General features: G+C 51.9%; 6 protein-coding genes across 6 annotated transcripts; 3 read left to right on the top strand and 3 right to left on the bottom strand.

Moving 5' to 3' along the window:
* Positions 1-415: 415 nt before the first annotated feature.
* Positions 416-2,778, top strand: VTN00DRAFT_8454 (uncharacterized protein; the record flags this gene model as incomplete). Its single annotated transcript, XM_069435310.1, has 4 exons — positions 416-793; positions 848-1,465; positions 1,531-2,330; positions 2,391-2,778. 4 exons carry the CDS (start codon positions 416-418, stop codon positions 2,776-2,778), a joined length of 2,184 nt encoding a protein of 727 aa, XP_069285269.1.
* Positions 2,779-3,330: 552 nt separating this feature from the next.
* Positions 3,331-4,676, bottom strand: VTN00DRAFT_8453 (uncharacterized protein; the record flags this gene model as incomplete). The annotated part of the gene is made up of 3 exons (XM_069435309.1): positions 3,331-4,096; positions 4,150-4,254; positions 4,441-4,676. The coding sequence occupies 3 exons, from the start codon at positions 4,674-4,676 to the stop codon at positions 3,331-3,333; spliced, it is 1,107 nt and encodes a 368-aa protein (XP_069285268.1).
* Positions 4,677-5,511: 835 nt separating this feature from the next.
* On the bottom strand, positions 5,512-8,340 carry VTN00DRAFT_8452 (uncharacterized protein; the record flags this gene model as incomplete). Its single annotated transcript, XM_069435308.1, has 4 exons — positions 5,512-6,088; positions 6,140-6,436; positions 6,591-8,030; positions 8,096-8,340. The coding sequence occupies 4 exons, from the start codon at positions 8,338-8,340 to the stop codon at positions 5,512-5,514; spliced, it is 2,559 nt and encodes an 852-aa protein (XP_069285267.1).
* A 2,592-nt stretch (positions 8,341-10,932) lies between these two features.
* VTN00DRAFT_8451 (uncharacterized protein) lies at positions 10,933-13,128 on the top strand (the record flags this gene model as incomplete). Its single annotated transcript, XM_069435307.1, has 2 exons — positions 10,933-10,986; positions 11,077-13,128. 2 exons carry the CDS (start codon positions 10,933-10,935, stop codon positions 13,126-13,128), a joined length of 2,106 nt encoding a protein of 701 aa, XP_069285266.1.
* Positions 13,129-14,076: 948 nt separating this feature from the next.
* VTN00DRAFT_8450 (uncharacterized protein) lies at positions 14,077-15,672 on the top strand (the record flags this gene model as incomplete). The annotated part of the gene is made up of 1 exon (XM_069435306.1): positions 14,077-15,672. The coding sequence occupies one exon, from the start codon at positions 14,077-14,079 to the stop codon at positions 15,670-15,672; it is 1,596 nt and encodes a 531-aa protein (XP_069285265.1).
* A 1,014-nt stretch (positions 15,673-16,686) lies between these two features.
* VTN00DRAFT_8449 (uncharacterized protein) lies at positions 16,687-17,895 on the bottom strand (the record flags this gene model as incomplete). The annotated part of the gene is made up of 1 exon (XM_069435304.1): positions 16,687-17,895. The coding sequence occupies one exon, from the start codon at positions 17,893-17,895 to the stop codon at positions 16,687-16,689; it is 1,209 nt and encodes a 402-aa protein (XP_069285264.1).
* Positions 17,896-18,178: the final 283 nt, after the last annotated feature.

Genomic DNA, 18,178 nt, shown 5'->3' with positions numbered 1-18,178 from the left:
TAATAATAATAACCAGTATCAAGAAAAAAAAACCAAGGCGCTTTGTCGGCCTCCCGGGCTAATCAGATCGAGAGCCTGCGGGTTCAAACGATCTAAAACATTTTCAAGTCCCCTACCCGCCGGCTAGACGCCTAACGGAGAAGCCTGCAGGCGGGTACTAGCTTGAGTGTATGCATATCTCATGAGCTGGATATGCTTAAACCCGTGTTTAACAGCTCATAAAGAACTGATTTGCATACAAAGGAGGTAGTAACTTATTGCCTAGGTATATAGTGAGGTTCTGACCTGTTCTTCAGAAAGATTCTTTTCAGTTACCTATCTATTTCTAACTACCTAGTTCAATCTAATCCATCATCTAGCTTCACATATTTACCTAGCATTTACAGACACCCATTATCAAGATCTTATTCCCGCAATGCAGCCCCAACAACTATCCTCCAGCGGATTCGGAGACCCTACATTGCTGGATAAGATCGACAAGCTGTTCGCTTGCAACGTCGGTGAGCACATCGACCTTCCGCAGCTCGTTGTCGTGGGCGATCAGTCGAGCGGCAAGAGCTCCGTGCTGGAGGGTCTTACGAAATTGCCCTTCCCGCGAGATAGCGGTCTCTGCACCAGATTTGCAACCCAGATCATGTTTCGGAGGTCCAGCGACAGAACTCAACAGAAGAGCATTACTGTATCGATCATCCCGGCCCCTGATGCGAATCCCACGCACAAAGCACACCTCAAGGAATGGAGTGTGAAGTTACAGAAGTTGGACACGGAGTCCTTTTCCGGGATCATGTCCGAGGTGAGCGCATACATTGCCGTGTCCTGGGTAGGTTGTTGACTGCGTACTGCCTAGGTTCACACCGTGATGGGTCTGGCAGACGCAGAAAGCGAAGAAGGAGAAGCTCTTTCAAAGCCACGAACTTTCTCCAGAGATATTCTCCGATTGGAGATCTGCGGACCCGACGAAGATCATCTCAGTGTGATCGATGTCCCCGGAATTTTTCGAAACACGACTCCAGGTCTGACAACGAAAGAAGACAGGGATATGGTCAGGGAGATGGTCCTCAGTTACATGAAGAACTCACGCTCCGTTATGCTGACCGTTGTCGCTGCGAACGTCGACATGGCCACCCAAGAGATCGTCGAGTTGGCACGCGAGCAGGATCCGAACGGTGAGAGGACATTAGGAGTCCTCACCAAACCAGACTTGGTGGACCGTGGCGCTGAAAAGAAGATCATGGATATGGTCGAAGGAAAGGAGCTGAGGATGAGGTTGGGGTGGAGCATTGTGCGCAATCTGGGCCAGAAAGAACTGTCTGACGGCGACGTCAATAGAGACCTAGCCGAGGAAACTTTCTTCAGACACACGGCCCCCTGGAATAGCCTTGATAAAGACAAGGTTGGAGTCAGGGCGTTAAAGGTTCGCTTGCGAGAGATCCTCATCGCCAACATCCGTCGAGAGTTTCCCAAGGTAAGTACATACATATGCACTATCTCACATTGACCCGAGTTATGGCTGATCGAATGCTGTTGAAGGTAAGGACGGAGATCAGCAAGAAACTGAATGATAGGAAGTATGCCCTTCACAAGCTTGGAGCGGAGCGAGAAACAAGGGATCAACAAGCGGCCTACCTTCTCAGTATCATGACGGAATTCCAAGACACCACAACTCAGGCACTGAGAACGGACTATGGAGCGAATGACCTGTTCGACGAAGACGAGAATCTCCGGCTTGCTACCATCCTGGTAAACAGAAACCAAAAATTCTCAGACGATATGAACCAGTGGGGTCATGAATACCGTTTCGCATCAGCAGACATGGCGAAGGACCCAGCAACAACGGTCAAGGAAGAAGGAAAGAAGGAGCAGGAAAAGCAGAAGGAAGCTACAAAAGGAGGCGTGTCTGTGCGGAAGAAGGAGAGTCTGTCTGAGTTGGAAGAGATTCTCTATCATCAAAGGACTGTCCCGAAGTCGTCAGATGAAGATATTCTCAGCTGGATTGAAGGGCTGTATCGAAAGTCTCGAGGATTCGAGATTGGGACTTTCGACCCCTTATTCTTGTCAACCGTCTTGAAAAAGCAGACTACCAAGTGGACCTGCTTCGCGCTGGGATACATCAGCGATGTGATCGTCATGGTGCATAACTTCATAGTGAAGGTGCTGGAGAACGTGTGCCCGGACGACGGAGTGCGGCGCAATCTGCTGTCAGTGCTCATGGACGATCTGCTCGAAAAGTATAAAAAGGCAGTGGGAGGGGTCAACTTCCTTCTTGACGTTGAGAGGACGGGCACACTGATGACTCTCAACCATTATCTTAGCGATAATCTCCAGAAAAGGTATGTGTCACATCCAGCTACAATGATTCAGTCATGCTGACGAGCACCCACATCTCAAAGTCGACAGGAACGGATGCGCTGCTTTATGGCAGAGAAAGCCATCTTTGACAGTAAACATGGAGAAATAATTCAACTAGACGACATCGTCCACCATCACCCGATGAGCAACATCAGGCACACGGTCCAGGATATCCATGATATCCTCAAAGCTTACTACAAGGTTGCCCGCAAGCGGTTCGTAGACAACGTGTGCATGCAGGCGACCGACCACCATCTTGTCACGGGACCGGAGACGCCCCTGAAGCTGTTTTCACCATCTTTGGTCAGCGGTTTGACGCCGGAGCAGCTTGAGGAGATCGCCGGGGAGGATCCGCCGCTCAAACGAAAGCGCAGGCAGTTGAAAAAGGAGATCGAGGAGCTTGAAGCGGGTAGGAAAATACTACTGTGATGGCAAGCGACGAAGCTCCAATGGGTTGTACTGTACTTGGAGCAAACACCGGGCCTGGATGGTCTTCATCATTTTATCTATCTGTCTGTGCAAGCGGCTAAGGGAAGCGACTCTCCTGTCTGTGCAAAAGAAGAGATTTGATTGAAGAATAGTAGATTAATGGACTTGTGTGGTATGCAACGGAGTTGAAGTTATATCAAATGCCAGTAAGCGAGTTTAGAAACTTCGAGAGTCCAATAGAGAAAAAAAGGAATTTTTCCAGTCGTGTTACTTTGTAGAGGCGATGATGCGCAGAGGAATGGATGGAGCGATGAAGTGTGGAGGATGTGTTAGAAGAAACTTATGGCAGATCCCTTCCATCAACGAATGACGACGAGTGCCCGAACTGGTAAGTGGAAGCCACCGGGCGCAAGCATGCAGATCCGTATGGGAAGGAGACAGGAAAGCTTCCTGGTTGGTCTACAATGACTTGAGTAATATGTCTAAAACATGCAGGTGGTATGACTATCCGAACAAATGTACTATCCTTCTTCAACACAGACAAGAGGCAGATCACGCATGTGCAGAGACAGTAGCCGTAGCTGCTGTCATCGATGCAGCTGCACCGGCAGATCCAGAAAGCATCCGGATCCTATAGTCCCAGTAGTTCTTGCGGATGGGATCATACTTCTCCTTCAGCAGCGTCAACATCCGAACCGCTTCCTCCTGTTTACCAGCATCCTCTCCTGCAGCCTCTGCCTCCTCCGCATACACGTCCGCGAGCCACTCGACCGCCAGACTGCTCTTCACGTGGACGTGGACCACATTGCCCTCGTTATCCGTCTCCTCCGTGACGAACTTGCTAGCGAATTCCTTCCAATCCGATAGCGGACGCCCGGCGGCGCGCAGGACTCCGCGTGCATACGACCAGGGACTCCTGTTCTCGGGCGCCAGGACGACCTTGGACTTGGCGTAGTCGAGTTCGGCATCGATGAGGTCCTCGTCCACAACGTCGAGACGGCCCTTCTCCTCAGCGGCGCCGGGCTTGCCGCTGTTGTGCATCCCGGCGTCGGGGTTGTCGCTGCGGGGCGCGAAGCGCAGCACGTACCGGTGGTTCCAGGCGGAATTGTTGCGGACGTCGGCGTCGATCAGGGTCTCGACGTCGCGCATCTCGCGGTCCGAGTCCCACAGGTTGAAGTGGCGGACGAGCCAGTGGCGGTAGGTCCAGACGTGGTAGTTCTTGGAGTCTTTGGAGAACATCTCCATGAGGAAGTCGGGTTCTTTGGGAGGGAGCGTGGGGAAGTGCGCGCGGGAGGACATGATTGTTTGGCGGTGGTGCCTGGGTAGGTCAAAATCTAGGTGCTAGTCTATTTGGAAATTGAGAATGCATACCATATCTGATAATTCTTCAGGTACTTCAGAGCAACCTTGTTCAGCCAGGCAAGCTCGTCTTCGAGGTTCTTGTTAAGAGCAAAGAGAATCTTTGCGCGATACAGCCTGGTTATCTGTCAGTGAGATGAAGCAGAATAAAATATATGACTATAGACAAAAACATAAAACTTATATCTCAAAATGTGAAATGAGCAATGTCAAAAGCAACCATTTTTTAATTCGCTCAAAAAAAAATAACAACAATAAACTCAAACAACCACACCGGATAAAGCAATGCAATAGCATACATACCAAACCGTGTAATGCGCCGGATTCATCCCGATCACATCCTCCGTCAACTTCAGCGCCCTCTCAGACATCTCATTCGCCGCCATCACCGCCCGCAGGTACGACGTCGCCTCGAGGTACTCAGGCGGGTAAGCGATGGTCGCGAGAGGGAACGCGGCGTCGCCGCCCGCGGTGCCGTCGTCCAGCGGGATGGGCTCGACGCCGGCCCATTCGGGGGAGGAGGAGTATTTCCCGCTCATTGCTGACTGTAGTCCGTGGCTCTGTTTGGATTGGGAGAGATGTTTGATATGATGTGATATGTCGTGGGGTATTTGGACAGACAAACAGAACAGACAGCGTCAATTAAGACATGAAAGCACTTAGACTTTTCTTGGGGAAAATAGGCTGATCAAAGTTCAAAAACAGAAGGGTACAAGGCAAGAAAAGGAAGAAGGCCACACAAGGAGAATGGTTCTGTTAGGGCCCTCGACCAATCGAGTTCAGTCCAGTCCGGGCAGTCCCCTTTGACAGTGACCAAGCAGATAGTCAACCCCGCAATAATAGATAGGAGAGTACACGGCACTCTTCAGTTCCGGAGTAAGGAGTAACAGCAGTTTACCTCTCCGTTGCGGGTCCCCAGTCTCCGCCGGTGCCAGTAAAGCTGTAGTAAGGTCAAGTCTGTCCTGTTGGTGGTCCCTCGGCGGTGATGTGATGCGGGCCTTTGATAATGCTCGCGGCGGGCCGGCGGGCGGAGCTCGGTGGGGCGCCGGAAAAACGTTGGGGCCTGAGGCAGAAACAATAATGGAAATGAACAATATCAGGAGCACTCGCGATAACTAGTATTCTATTCAATTGTAGGACAAAAGCGTTAAGGCTTTGATAATAATTTTGTGCCTGACTCTGCATCGACTTATTATTTAGGGCCTTTCCAATTGCACGAAGCTGCAGGCTACATAGAAAAACAAGTCGTTTTTGATACGAATATCCGGAGTAGATTTTCACCTAGCAGATTAAACATTATATAAACATCCTGTACGCGTTTTATATACATCACCATAAATGGCTCCCAATATCAAGGTAACCCCCTGAAGCATGTCAAGGAGACTCACGATAATTCCAAAGCCTCTTCCTCTCCTCCACCCACCATTTCCCCACCTTGTCTGCATCAGCAACCCAGTCTGCCGCCTTCGGTCCATGCACCCTCCGAACCCGATCAGCAAGCGCCTCAAAATTCCATTCCTCGATCACATCAAGCTCATGCGGATCCGTCTCCAGGTTCGAAAAGACGTACGTGAAATCCTCCTTCAGCGGAAGGACGAGACGGAAAGGCACGGCGGCAGACCCGACGCTCAGCATCGTGCCGCCGGCGTTGATGATCCCCATGTTCCAGGCCTGGCGGCCGTTGTGGCTGGCCCTGTAGGGCCGGACGAGGGATTGCCCTTCGTACTCATTGATCAGGTCCAGTGCGACAGTCGTGTCGGGTCTGTTGAGGGAGTTGGTGTTAATGAGGAGGTCGAGGATGGTCGGAAGGATGGACAGTGAGGTCGCGTTGGCGGAGACCTGGATACGGGGGAGCAGCGGGTGGCGGAATATCAAGGGCACGCGGAAGTTGCTGATATGGCCATTTTCGTAGGTTCCGGCGACGCGGGAGTCTTCGCGGAAGGCTTGACCGCTGCTCTGGAGTCAGCCATTGTTGCAGATTGATTTTCAGGATAGAACTTACTGGTCCCCGATAGCCACAACAAGAGTCTCGTTTGCAATGCCCGTCTCGTCCAATATCCTAAGGATGTCCCCTATCCGTTGGTCGACGTAGCGGATAGTGTTCAGGTAGTTGTTCATATCTGTATGCTTCGCGATTATCCCATCATCTGCATAGTACTGCTCTTTGGCATATGCTGCAGGTGTTCCCCAAGGATGGTGTGTGGTGCTTGTGAAATGCGAGAGAAAGAGACGTTTGTTATTTTCCACTGCTTCATTAATCGCATCTCGTATGTATGGGAGCACTTCGGTTTCAGGGTAGCTGTTAAAAGTCAGTTGGGCCGGTTGATTGGAATATAGAAACAGAAGACAAGAAACTCCGATACAAATAAAGGAAATGGAAATTGTCTGTAACATTTTTTTTTCAACATGAAACACAGATATATTCTCCCTGAAGACGGAAACTCCTCACTCACCCAAAGTAGTTAATCTCCTCCATGCCCTCGTGGTAATGCCTTGCATGCTCGTTTTCGATAGCCTCCTTGTAAATCGACTCGGAGAATCCCATCTTGTCATTGAGCACATTCTGCTGGTCGAACAGCCCCGTAATAGACTGCACGAAGACAGACTTCCATCTGCGTTCGTGAATGTCGTCCACCTCTGCCGAGTCCTTTTTGAGCCGGTTGAAGAGTTCAAGGATCTGCATTATGCAAGGCTGGTAGATATCGTTTTCCACCTCATCCAGGAAGTCCACCGCCAACGGGCCCACGCCGCAGTGGCTCGTAAGCACGCTCTTGAAGGACAGCGAACTGGCAGTCAATGCTCCAACAACGTTTATGCCGCCCATCCCGGGTTCTGCTGTGTCCTCCCATAATTCCTCGGTTAAATTGCCATGATCCATCACGGGAAATCCACTAGACTCGCCGGAAAGTTTCTCCGCAATAGGCGTCATGCGCGCAAGCTTCGCATTGATGTCGTTGATGATAGCCGGATCCTGTGTCTCGTGAGATGCAAGAATCATGTCGTGCAGATGAGAACCGGACTTGAATGGGAAGACGTCCTTGCGTGCACTTTCCATTGTAAGCAACACAACGTGTGTTATCGGGACAGGATGCTCCTTGAGTGCCTTCTCCAGTGGCTCCAGGAGGCCCAGGTCGAGATTCGTTATCCGCATCGGATCGTGGACTGGGCTATAGACATTACGCTCCCCAGTTGAACATGCTCTCTCAGTTTTGGGTTTGGCCGCATCGACTTCGAATGTGCTATAGTTCTTGCTCGTGGGATCCTTCGTGACATCACCCCATCGCCAGAATCCCGGTGGCAGGACCTCAGGAACCCATTCAGGTTTCGTCTTCATGTCATCCTCGTAAACGAGTCCTGGTGTCCATCCCTTGTAATGCCCATCGGGTGCTTCCCAAAACTGTCCTTCAAGCAAGTGAGGCAACGGGAATGGCTGTCCATCGGAGTGTGAACACCTCGGGGGTTGCGAGCGGAAGACACTGAGAACTTTGAAGGCAATCGTCCCAGATATATGGTCATATGGCACAGCTGGGCGAATAAACTGCAGAATTAGCGTTGTCACCGCGATACACAGCGTCCAGAATTGAATTGGCTTTGTCTTGCGAGCGGGTAACTTTATGTTGGTTGCGGGAAGCTCTAGACGAAACTTCTCCGGAGCTGTAGTATCCAAGATGGCTGACAACCAACCGCCCACCAAGTTGTACAGATGAGGTGTCACCGACCATGCAATGAAGGTAATAATTACTCCTACCAGTAGCACGGGCTGCAAGCCGCTTAGAAGGAGTTTCATTCCCGCCGGGTCATTCTGGAAGCTCTTGGCTGCTCCCCATTGTATTTCAGAGCCGGTGACATAGAAGAATCCGATTTGAGACGATGCAGCAACGAGTGTCACGATTCTAGAGAATGTGCCGTTATTCACTTATCCCAACGGTTTGTTGAGAGGGAGACGAGGGGGAGTTACGCAAAGAATCCAGCAATCAATAGCCCCAGAGCGGATAGACACCCCGAGCTTATCTGCAACAGGAGCCAAACGCCGATGAAAAGCAAGACATCTTGGATTAGGAAAGTCGAAAAGTAGAGAATGAATAGAGACCGCTGAATTGAATGGATATGCTGGAATAAATGAAGTGCCTTCGAGTACAGGGATGCGACGACGAGCAGGGAAAAGAGAAAAGGCTTAAGGAAGCTAGCACGAGAGACGATCATGATGGGCAATATCAATCACCTGCTCCCACTTACATCGCGCAGAGGAGAAGCAAGCAATCACCAAACGAGTGTATACCAGAAAAAGGTGGAGATCGATGCTGAAAGAATGGACTGCCTGCGGCGCCAGTCTACTTGTATGTGTACCCTCATGTTACGGTCGTAGGGCTCCCCTCTCAGCCCCAAAAGGGTCCAAGGATTACCGCACCAAGGCATCCATCCCATCTCAGGCAGGCAGGTAGGAATGTTCTGCATCCGTGCTGCTAAGACCGTAAGCTTCTGGAACCTGTGGCTCAAACCCTATCAGGGAGCTTGTGCGAGCGAATTGCTCACCTGGATTCCTCGGACAAACGCCCGAACGCTCAATTAAGTGGAGAAATTAACATCCCAAAGTAGCCGATCGCCCTAACGCCACAGTAGACACATTCAATAATCCTAGATTTATGGGGGATTCATCCGGCAAGGACAAGACCGCAGTGTCGGTCGGTATGTGCCCAGCGGGCTGCATAGTGTGTGGACTCTGGCCGGTCTGCCACGCAACATGAGCTTCAAATCATCCAGGAGCTGTTTCCTCGTACAGTCTGTAAAAATAATAAATAAGCCCTTGCTGGGAGCAGGGAAGAACAGTCCCTGTTTCTAGGGGAGCGAGATTGAAAGTAGAAAACACGACTGTATCACGCGGCAAACGGCGTCCTGAGACCTTGAGCTCGGGCGCGGCCCCACAAATCGCCCGAGGAATGCGCCCAGAAATTCCAGACTGGAGCTAAATAAAAACTTCCTTAAGCATGGGATCTGCGTGAGATAGCACTAATAACCTGATATGGACAGGTGTCGCGTGAGACCTCATATAGCATCTTGCGATCTGGAGCGGACAGCCGCCCGCCTGCACTGCCTGGTAATAGAGGTAATCGATACACTGTCTTGAAATTGGCGAGATGATTTTCTTTTCTAACGTTCGTGGCATCTTAAAGTTCCGAGAGGGTTGGAACTTGGACCTTGAAGGGTCATGCAGTCCCTTACATACCTTCTGTGTTAGACACTGGTCCGTTATTCTAAGCACGACGCATCTCCCTCCTGCCCAAGGTCAGCATATAGAGAAAAAAAAATACATCGTATGCTGTCAATAGCCGATTATCAGCTTTTGACTGTAATCAAATAAGTTGAAAGGGGACAATTGTTGCACAGAAACGAAACAGGAACGCTTCTCGCTGGACGTTGCATAGACTACCCCCCGCTCCATGCCGGGTCCGGTCTCCACTAAACCACCTCCGGGCAGACACGACCCGTATCCAAAACGGGCACCCAGGCACGTGTCTACCTACCTCGAGTGCTACCCTCCCTCGGGAGTAGGCAGATTGCCCCAGACATCATCCATCAAGTCTTTGATCACTATGATGACTCAATCGAGTCGATCCTTTCCCCAGTCCCATCTTCTGCGCAGAGTACTGTGCGGACAGGTGGAATGCGAATCATTACGTGTGCTAGTCAGTAATCTTGTATCCGAAGCGCTTTTTCCCACACCCTTTAATTTACATGTCAGCACCTTAAAAACAGTCTATTTTTCCTAGAGACTTACAATGCCAAACACGGTAGTAATTTAATATCTTAAATACACCGTCTTATAACTATTGCTAATTTCTTAGCTAATGGTCATTGCAGGGCCATCTTATTAATTAGCATCGGACTAACACTTCTACCAAAGATAGCGCTGTTGATCTGATCTGATCCGATCCGATCATGACTCCAGGGATTCTAACGATCAGAGAACAAAACTGACCCTGCTGGTGCCGATCCTTACCTTTTGTGCAGGATGTCTCGTCACATTGTGCGCTTGTGCGAGTGTTCGATCCTGGAATGCTTGGATGTTGGTGTCCGGTTGGCAATCCCGGATGGCTGAATACGGTATGAAAGAATATGACACGTTCCCGGATCATCTGGCAGCCTTCCGACTCCAGGCGGAGGTCGCATGTCGATTTACGAGATCTCTGATGGTGCTGTCAGTCATCATGAAGGACTCTATCGCAGTCAGGCGGGTTTCCTCTCCATAGCGAAATACAGTCCTAATGACACGCCAGAATAATATGCCCCGCAAAGAAGACTTGCCGATTCGAGGACGCCTACTGTATGGCTAACCCGGGAGACTGGAACCATTGTCGTAGATAAAACTCTCCTATCTCTCCTAGCTGTCTCCGTCGCTATGCGACACCTATCGCAGCTCTCATAAAGAAAAGCCCAGATGGAGAAACAAGCGGTAGGGAAGTTCCAGCCAGTCTTACCCTGTCCGGTGACCTATGGGCGGCGGAGTTATAGATCCGTCGTATCAGAGCTCCAAGACTCCCCCACTGTGAGCGGCCAATGGCAGACGAGATCGCCCAGACCAAGCTGCTGTCCGGTTGGCCAGACCGGCTCCAGGGCCTTGGCGTCTCCACTACTGATAAGACGATGGATTATGTCATCCCCATGTGTGGCCGTCCCCCCGCACGAAGGAAAGATAGACCCATGCGCCTCCACGAGGCTCTCCTCGTCCATCTCTTCTCCCTCTTCAAGCTAACCTCCAGCTTTAGCTTCTACTCTTCTGTTTTTCAGTAGCTAACAATGAGAGGGGTCAAGAAGTCACGCAACGGTTGTGCAAGATGTAAGAGTAAACGGGTGAGTACCACCTACAACTTTTCGTGCTTCCTATTGGCTCCGATCGCGGTGCAAATCCGGCGAGGAGGGCTAACAAAAAAATCCTCACAGCTGAAATGTGACGAAGAGAAACCGGCCTGTGGCCGCTGCACTCGTCTGGGAGTCAAGTGCCCGGGATATGTTCAGTCGCTGCGCTGGATCACGAAGCATGAGGTTCTTGATAATATCCAGCAACAGCACTCCCCGGACAACGCCGGGAAAAGGAACTCTCCGCCAAAACAAGAGGAGTCGATGGACTTAGCGTCAGGCGCACCATTGGTCTTCAATGACATCCTTAATACGCAGCCTCAGGCATCAGCGTCTCAGCTTGAAGCGGATCCCCATTTTATGCATGAACCAAGTCTGTCAAGTGACGACCCATGGGATATCCAACTGGGTGATCCCTTCGGCGATCCACTTGGTCCGCTGGCTCTAGAGTTTTCATCATTGCCGCAAGTAGCAGATGCAACCTTTGGATGCGAGCAGACAGTGAACGGTCCAACCGAAACATCTCCTCAGGACATACGACGACGGTCATCGTCTGTGTCGACAGGCTTCGTAAACCCAGATAGTATCTCAGCATACAGCGCTTTTCTCCCGTCTCCTGTCATGAGAAACTGCTCACTGGGGCGTTCGAATCCCTCGTCAGGGCCATCTCTGGAGGGCAGTCTCAATGTATTCATGCCGTTGCAGCGGTCTTTGAATGATCCATCCTCGACGCTCATCGAGTATTACTTCAAAGAGGTTGCTGGGCTATTTTCCAGCTATGACGGTCAGATGAATCCTTTTCGGTCGACCGTTTCCCGTCTTTGGGGCTCCTCACTGGCTATGTGCAAAACGCTGCAAAGCATGGCAGCAGCAACCTTAGTAGATGATTTCCCGCAGTTTGGTCCTATTGGGCTAAAAATGCGCAGGGAAGCCATTGATATATTGAAGAAAGATGCAGTGATGGATGATAAGTCCCTCCTAGCTCTGCTGATGCTTGGCCAAACGGCAAGCTGGCATAATCCCAACGATCTGGGGATATCTTTCTTCAACCTTCTCAGAAGGCGTCTTAACTCGATGTCTTCGAACAGCCAAAGGTTAGGCAGCGCTAACAACTACCAGTTCTTCGAAGAGGCTCTTATCTACTGGGAGATGCTACTCTCGTACGTTGCAGATGGCGATGCCCTTGTCTCAACTGGAGCTCCAGCTTCCCAGATGGCCGATTCGATCGTGTTGCAGCGTGTCCCACATCCGTGGACCGGGATTGCTCGCGACACGCAGTTCACGGTCCACGAGGTAGGCAGGCTGATCCGTCGCGAGAGGAACCGTGTCCGAACGAGGCGTTTCACCAGCCAAGGGGATATCCTGCAGGCGCAGAAGGCCATTGAAAGGGCAGGCGAGCTTGAAGAAAAGCTGTTGAGCCTTGCACACCCTGCAGAAGCCGAAGTCGTCAGCCCGGGCGACTACGACACGCCTGTCTGGCACCTTCTCACGATGGCGGAAGTATACCGCTGCACAGGACTCATTCAACTGTACCGTGTCTTTCCGGACCTTCTTCGACGGAGGGTAGCCTCCCGCAATGTGTCAAGATCGGATCAACCCCCCGAAGCGGATAATCAGAGTCCACTTTCACAAGTCGAGATCGCCAATATCTTCGACAGTCTTGTGGGGACTACCAGCGAGGATGGAAATGGCAGCGCCAACGCCAATGCCAACGAGAGTGAGGTTGACGATGAGTCCCTCTTCGAGTCCCTCCGGGACAACTCCCTCACGACGTTCGCCCTAACGACCATGTCCCGACTGAAGACGATCCCCATAGAATCCCGCACACGATGCCTGCAGCCCTTTCTGCTGGTGGCGTGCTCCAGTGAGCTGCGGCTCCCGCCACCTTGTCCACCAGACGAGAGCGGCAGCGGCGATCTCAACCTCAACATATCGTCGCATGCGATCGAGGTGTCGCGGACGCGGAGGTTTATCCTCGGGCGGCTGAGCTCGTTCCTGCACGTGCTGCCTCCGAAGCCGATCCGCGTGTGTCTGCAGCTGGTGCAGGAGGTGTGGAGCCGGATGGACGCGGGGGAGCAGAACGTGTACTGGATGGACGTGATGATCGAGAATGGATGGGAGACGACGATGGGTTAAAATTTTTGACTTCATGATTTTTAATCCTCTTTACCTTGATATGTACCATTTATTGTGTGTAACAAGTTATGATGATACCCACGACTATATTTATTGTGTCCATGTTCCGGGTATGGATATGGTCAGACACGAATGGAATTACGACGGTTATGTATCAAACAACCGGTTCGTCTTTTGTCTTTAGAATGCAGTATATTACTCTAAGGCAGAAAAGAGTTCCAGTTGTTTTGTCTGAATAAGAGCAAAACGACGGTCTTGAATTAGTTGTTATGTATAGGACAGCACATATATCGATCTACTATGACTATCTGCCGTGGGGTACAGAAGCACTGTACCTCCTCCGAAATTTATATATAATATATCCCAAATAGTATCGGTTCCTATTCTCATCTATGTAGATGAAAAAACGCGGGACACCTGTTAGTTACAGACCCATTGATTTCTCAGAACACATATGTCCGGCGTAGAGTTTGTTTAAGAGCGGGATCTAATGCTGGTGCAGCGGACTCGTCTGCAGAACGCGCGATACTGCATTAGTCGCCATACCTAGACTGATCTAACGCTGCGGGTCTCTCCAACAGCTCCTAAACGGATATGATACCTCGTTTCTGTCCTCCCTCGTGGACCGCTGGTAGCGGTGCATGGGCGATGTTGGGGTGCACAAGAGTGAAAACGGTCAAGACCCGCTGGACAGGCCAAGCTCCGGCGGCCTGAGCTAAGATCTCGCAACGTGCGGCTGACGGAGTACGGCATCTCTGCTGCTCACCAAGGGGAGATCGTCCCCAACCTGCTATCTCGAGCCGTTCTCACTGTCGCTCTTTATTTCTGTTTTTCTTCTCCCCCATACGTGCGTCAGCTGCGCCATGCACGCTCGCTGAATCGCCCTTCAGCTCGACCGCATACCGTGCCCCTGACGCCCTCCGCGGACATTCAGCCTGAATCCCGACTATGGTGAATGGGCACAAGAAGAACGGTAGCTTGAGGAGATCCAAGGGCAGCCTGCGCCGCGCGAAGTCGAATTCGCAGAAACCTGCAGACAACACAGAGAAAAGCATTCCAGTCCCATCTCGCGACGACCACGTCGACGACAGCCCGGCCAGCTCAGACGGCATCCTGACACCTTCCTCCAGCGCCAGTCCTCCCTCCAAAGCCTCCAATACCAGAACCATGGCTTTGAGAAAGGCCTCGTCGCCCATGGCGCCTCCCTTCATGGTGTCCGCCCCCGGCAAGGTCATTGTCTTCGGAGAGCATGCCGTTGTCCATGGCAAGGCCGCCATGGCCGCGGCCATCTCGCTGCGTTCCTACCTGCACGTTACGACTCTCACCAAATCGCAGCGCACAATCAGGCTGAATTTCAGAGATATTGGCCTGGACCACACGTGGAATATCGACGATCTGCCCTGGGATCTCTTTCACCACCCCTCAAAGAAGAAGTACTACTACGACCTCGTCACCTCCCTCGATCCGGAACTGCTCGAGGCGATTATACCGTACCTCACGGATGTGTCCAAGGACAAGCCGGACGATGTGCGGAAGATCCACCAGAGCTCCGCGAAGGCCTTCCTCTACCTGTTCCTCTCGCTGGGTTCTAAGCAGAACCCTGGCGCCATCTACACCCTTCGATCTACAATCCCTATCGGCGCGGGCCTGGGTAGCAGTGCCAGCGTCTGCGTGTGTCTGAGTGCCGCGCTGCTGCTCCAGATCCGCACGCTGGCGGGACCGCACCCGGACCAGCCACCAGACGAGGCGGAAACACAGATCGAGCGTATCAACCGCTGGGCGTTTGTTGGGGAGATGTGCATCCACGGGAACCCCAGCGGTGTCGACAACACGGTCTCGTCGGGAGGAAAAGCGGTCGTCTTCCGACGGGGAGACTACTCCAAACCACCCTCCGTCACCTCCCTCAACAACTTCCCCGAGCTGCCCCTCCTGCTCGTCAACACGCGACAATCGCGCTCCACGGCCACGGAGGTGGCCAAGGTCGGAGCCCTCAAGAAATCCCACCCTGTCGTGACGGAGTCGATGCTCGAAAGCATCGACCAGGTCACCCAATCCGCGCACCAGCTGATTTCCTCCCCGGACTTCGACGGCGCGTCTGACGCGACCCTCGAGCACCTGGGCGCCCTCTTCCGCATCAACCACGGCCTCCTCGTGTCCCTGGGCGTGTCCCACCCGCGCCTCGAGCGCATCCGCGAGCTGGTCGACTACTCGAACATCGGCTGGACGAAGCTCACCGGCGCCGGAGGCGGTGGCTGCGCCATCACCCTGCTGCGCCCCGGTGCAGATGAACAGGCCCACCGTGACCTGGTGGCCAAGCTCGACGAGGAAGGGTTCGAGCGGTACGAGACGACGCTGGGCGGAGACGGCATCGGTGTGCTCTGGCCTGCCGTGCTGCGGAATGGCACGGACGAGGAAGGCGGAGAGGAGATCGACCAGCAGAAGTTCGAGAACGCCGAGGGCAACGATGGCATCGAGAGGTTGGTCGGTGTTGGAGGGAATGAGAAGCGCGAGGGGTGGAAGTTTTGGAAGCGGGCGGTTAGCTGAATCTGCTCAGCCAACACGGGCCTGAAGGTGGAGTCTGTAGGACTTCGATTATTCCCTTTTCAAAACTTCGATTCCAAACACGAAGTCCACGTGGCAGTTGCTCCTCATGCAACGATCTTTCCGATTTCGTCTGCGTCTGGATATGCGAACACCTCACCAGGCGTGGACATGGAACGCAATCTTATGTTATATGTTATATGTTAATCTTTATGTTATAAATATATTTAATTCCATTTTTATCCCTTATCTTTTGTTTATCTTTTGTTTTTGATTATGTGTACTTACTATTATCACTACATTTTTTCCCTTCCTTTTCTTGCTTTAGTTTCTATTTTTTTTCTTGCTTCTTTCACTGCTGTCAGTTCCCCCCCCCCCCCCCCCCCCCCTTATATCTCAGTATTGTGGTCAGCAGATGGTAGTATGAATTAGGCAGGCGGGTTGATGGGGTTGTCTGTGAAGTCCCTGCCCGCTGTTCGACAAACGTGGACTTTCTAGTCAAGGGAGTCAAGGCAGTGAGGGGCTGAAGGTAGAGAGAAATGGAATGCATGGATAAATTACATTAGCTTAGATAGATAGATAGATGGGTAATGTTAACATGATATAATGATTCATTGAGAAAGCAAGAGGCATTTCTAATAAGGACTGGTAAATGAGAGAAATTAAATCTAGTGAGAACTGACAGTCATGAATCGGCAGGCAAGGAAAAAAAGATGGAAGAAAGTAGACACATTCCACTACCTAAGGTACCTACCTAGGTAACTACCTACCTAAACTAACTTACCAAACCAATCGATCGATCCCCCGTTCCCCATCATCTTATCATATCATTATCCTCATTGTGAATTATCTGATCATCAATAGTGATAAACAAGCAAGAAAACACTAAACTAAGACTAACAGTGCAACCAAACCTGACCTGACCTGATCCAATCCAACCTAATTATAAATAATTATAATGAACAGTGATCAAAGACCGCCTCCTCCTCCTCGATCAAATTAATTAATGTATAGCTCTCACTCACTTCTCCCCCATCCACGCTCAATCTCCCTCCTCCACTCGGTCGCCATCTCGATGGTGACATTGCTCCCGCCGCAGATGATGATCACGACTCTGCTCTCGGGCGTGAGGTCGGGGACGAGGTGTTTGAGTTTGGATCTGAATTGTCCTTGTTCTTGTCCTTGTTCATGCTCTTGCGGCTGTGGCTGCACCTCGCCCGCATCCGCTGATCCAGCGTCCGAAGAAGCGGAGGATAAAGACGCATCACTCTCATTCTCAGTCCCAGTCCCATACCCCTCATCTCCGAAACTCCTCTTCCTCTTCTTATTCCCTCTCTTATCAGAACTCACACCTCCATCCCCAACAGCAACCTGCACACAAACCCCACACGCCAACTCCACCAACGTCCTCTCATCATCCACGAGACGGAGCACGCCCCTCGCGGCGTCCGCGTCATCCAGAACGACGCTGTGCACGGCGACACCGGGCGGAGGGGAGAGCGCGTACTGCAGGGTTCGGGACGAGACGCGGACCGCGCCGAGGGAGGTCGCCTGGGAGGTGATTCTGGGGAGGGAGACGAGGCATTTTTGGGAGATGGCGAGGGCGAGGGAGGCGGTGCCGGTGGTTTCGGTGGCGAGGAGGTGGATCGTGTCTTTTTGGGGTTTATCTTTTGGTGGTGGTGGTGGTATTGATGACGTCCGGTTTGACGTTGAGGCCGATTTCTTCGCGGCTATTTGTCGCTGTCGCTCGATACCCATGACCAGGCCGTTGAGGAGTCCGCCGCCGCCGACACTGCATATCATTGCGTCGACGGGGAGTGCTCTGTCATCCCCATCAGGGTTATCTGCAGGTGGAAGTTGATATGCCAATTCGTCGACAATGGTACTGTTCCCTTCCCAGATCGCCTCGTGATCGAAGGGATGGAGCGCGATCTTGAGCACTTCGTCATCCTCGTCAGTTTTCCCCTTCATAACAGCCTCCCGCATATACTCCCCCGCCTCGGCGAAGTTCTCCCCATGGCGGATGACATCCGACGCGCCAGCTTCCCGGAGCTTCTGCACCATGAGCGGCTTCGTGGAGAGCGGGACGACCACCGTGCACGGGTAGCCGAGGGAGCGGGCGGCGCAGACGGCGGCGAGGCCGGCGTTGCCGCCGGAGGAGGCGTAGAAGTGGACGCGGGCGGTGGCTGGGACTTTGGAGAGGTGGGAGAGGATTTGGTTGCCCATTGCTCTGTATTGTTTATCATATGTTTGTTAGTGGGATATTTGTTGTCTCAGGGGAGGGAAACATCAGATGATGGTGAAAGAGGGGGGATTCCAGGTTTTATAGAGAAGAAATATTGGATAAAGAGTATGGCAAGAGGGTGGATATAGTAGAATGACAGAATCTCGACGAAATGATTGATATACGAAATGGATATGGATAGATAGATAACGTCGGAAGGATGGAACGGTAAACAACTAGATAAAGAAGGGCAACATACCGGGACTTGAAAGAACCGCTAGGCTG

Source organism: Thermoascus crustaceus (genome assembly GCF_041956765.1).
Source record: "Thermoascus crustaceus strain CBS 181.67 unplaced genomic scaffold VTN00scaffold_6, whole genome shotgun sequence".
Lineage (NCBI taxonomy): Eukaryota > Fungi > Ascomycota > Eurotiomycetes > Eurotiales > Thermoascaceae > Thermoascus > Thermoascus crustaceus.
This window is presented reverse-complemented; position numbering and strand designations above follow the sequence as displayed.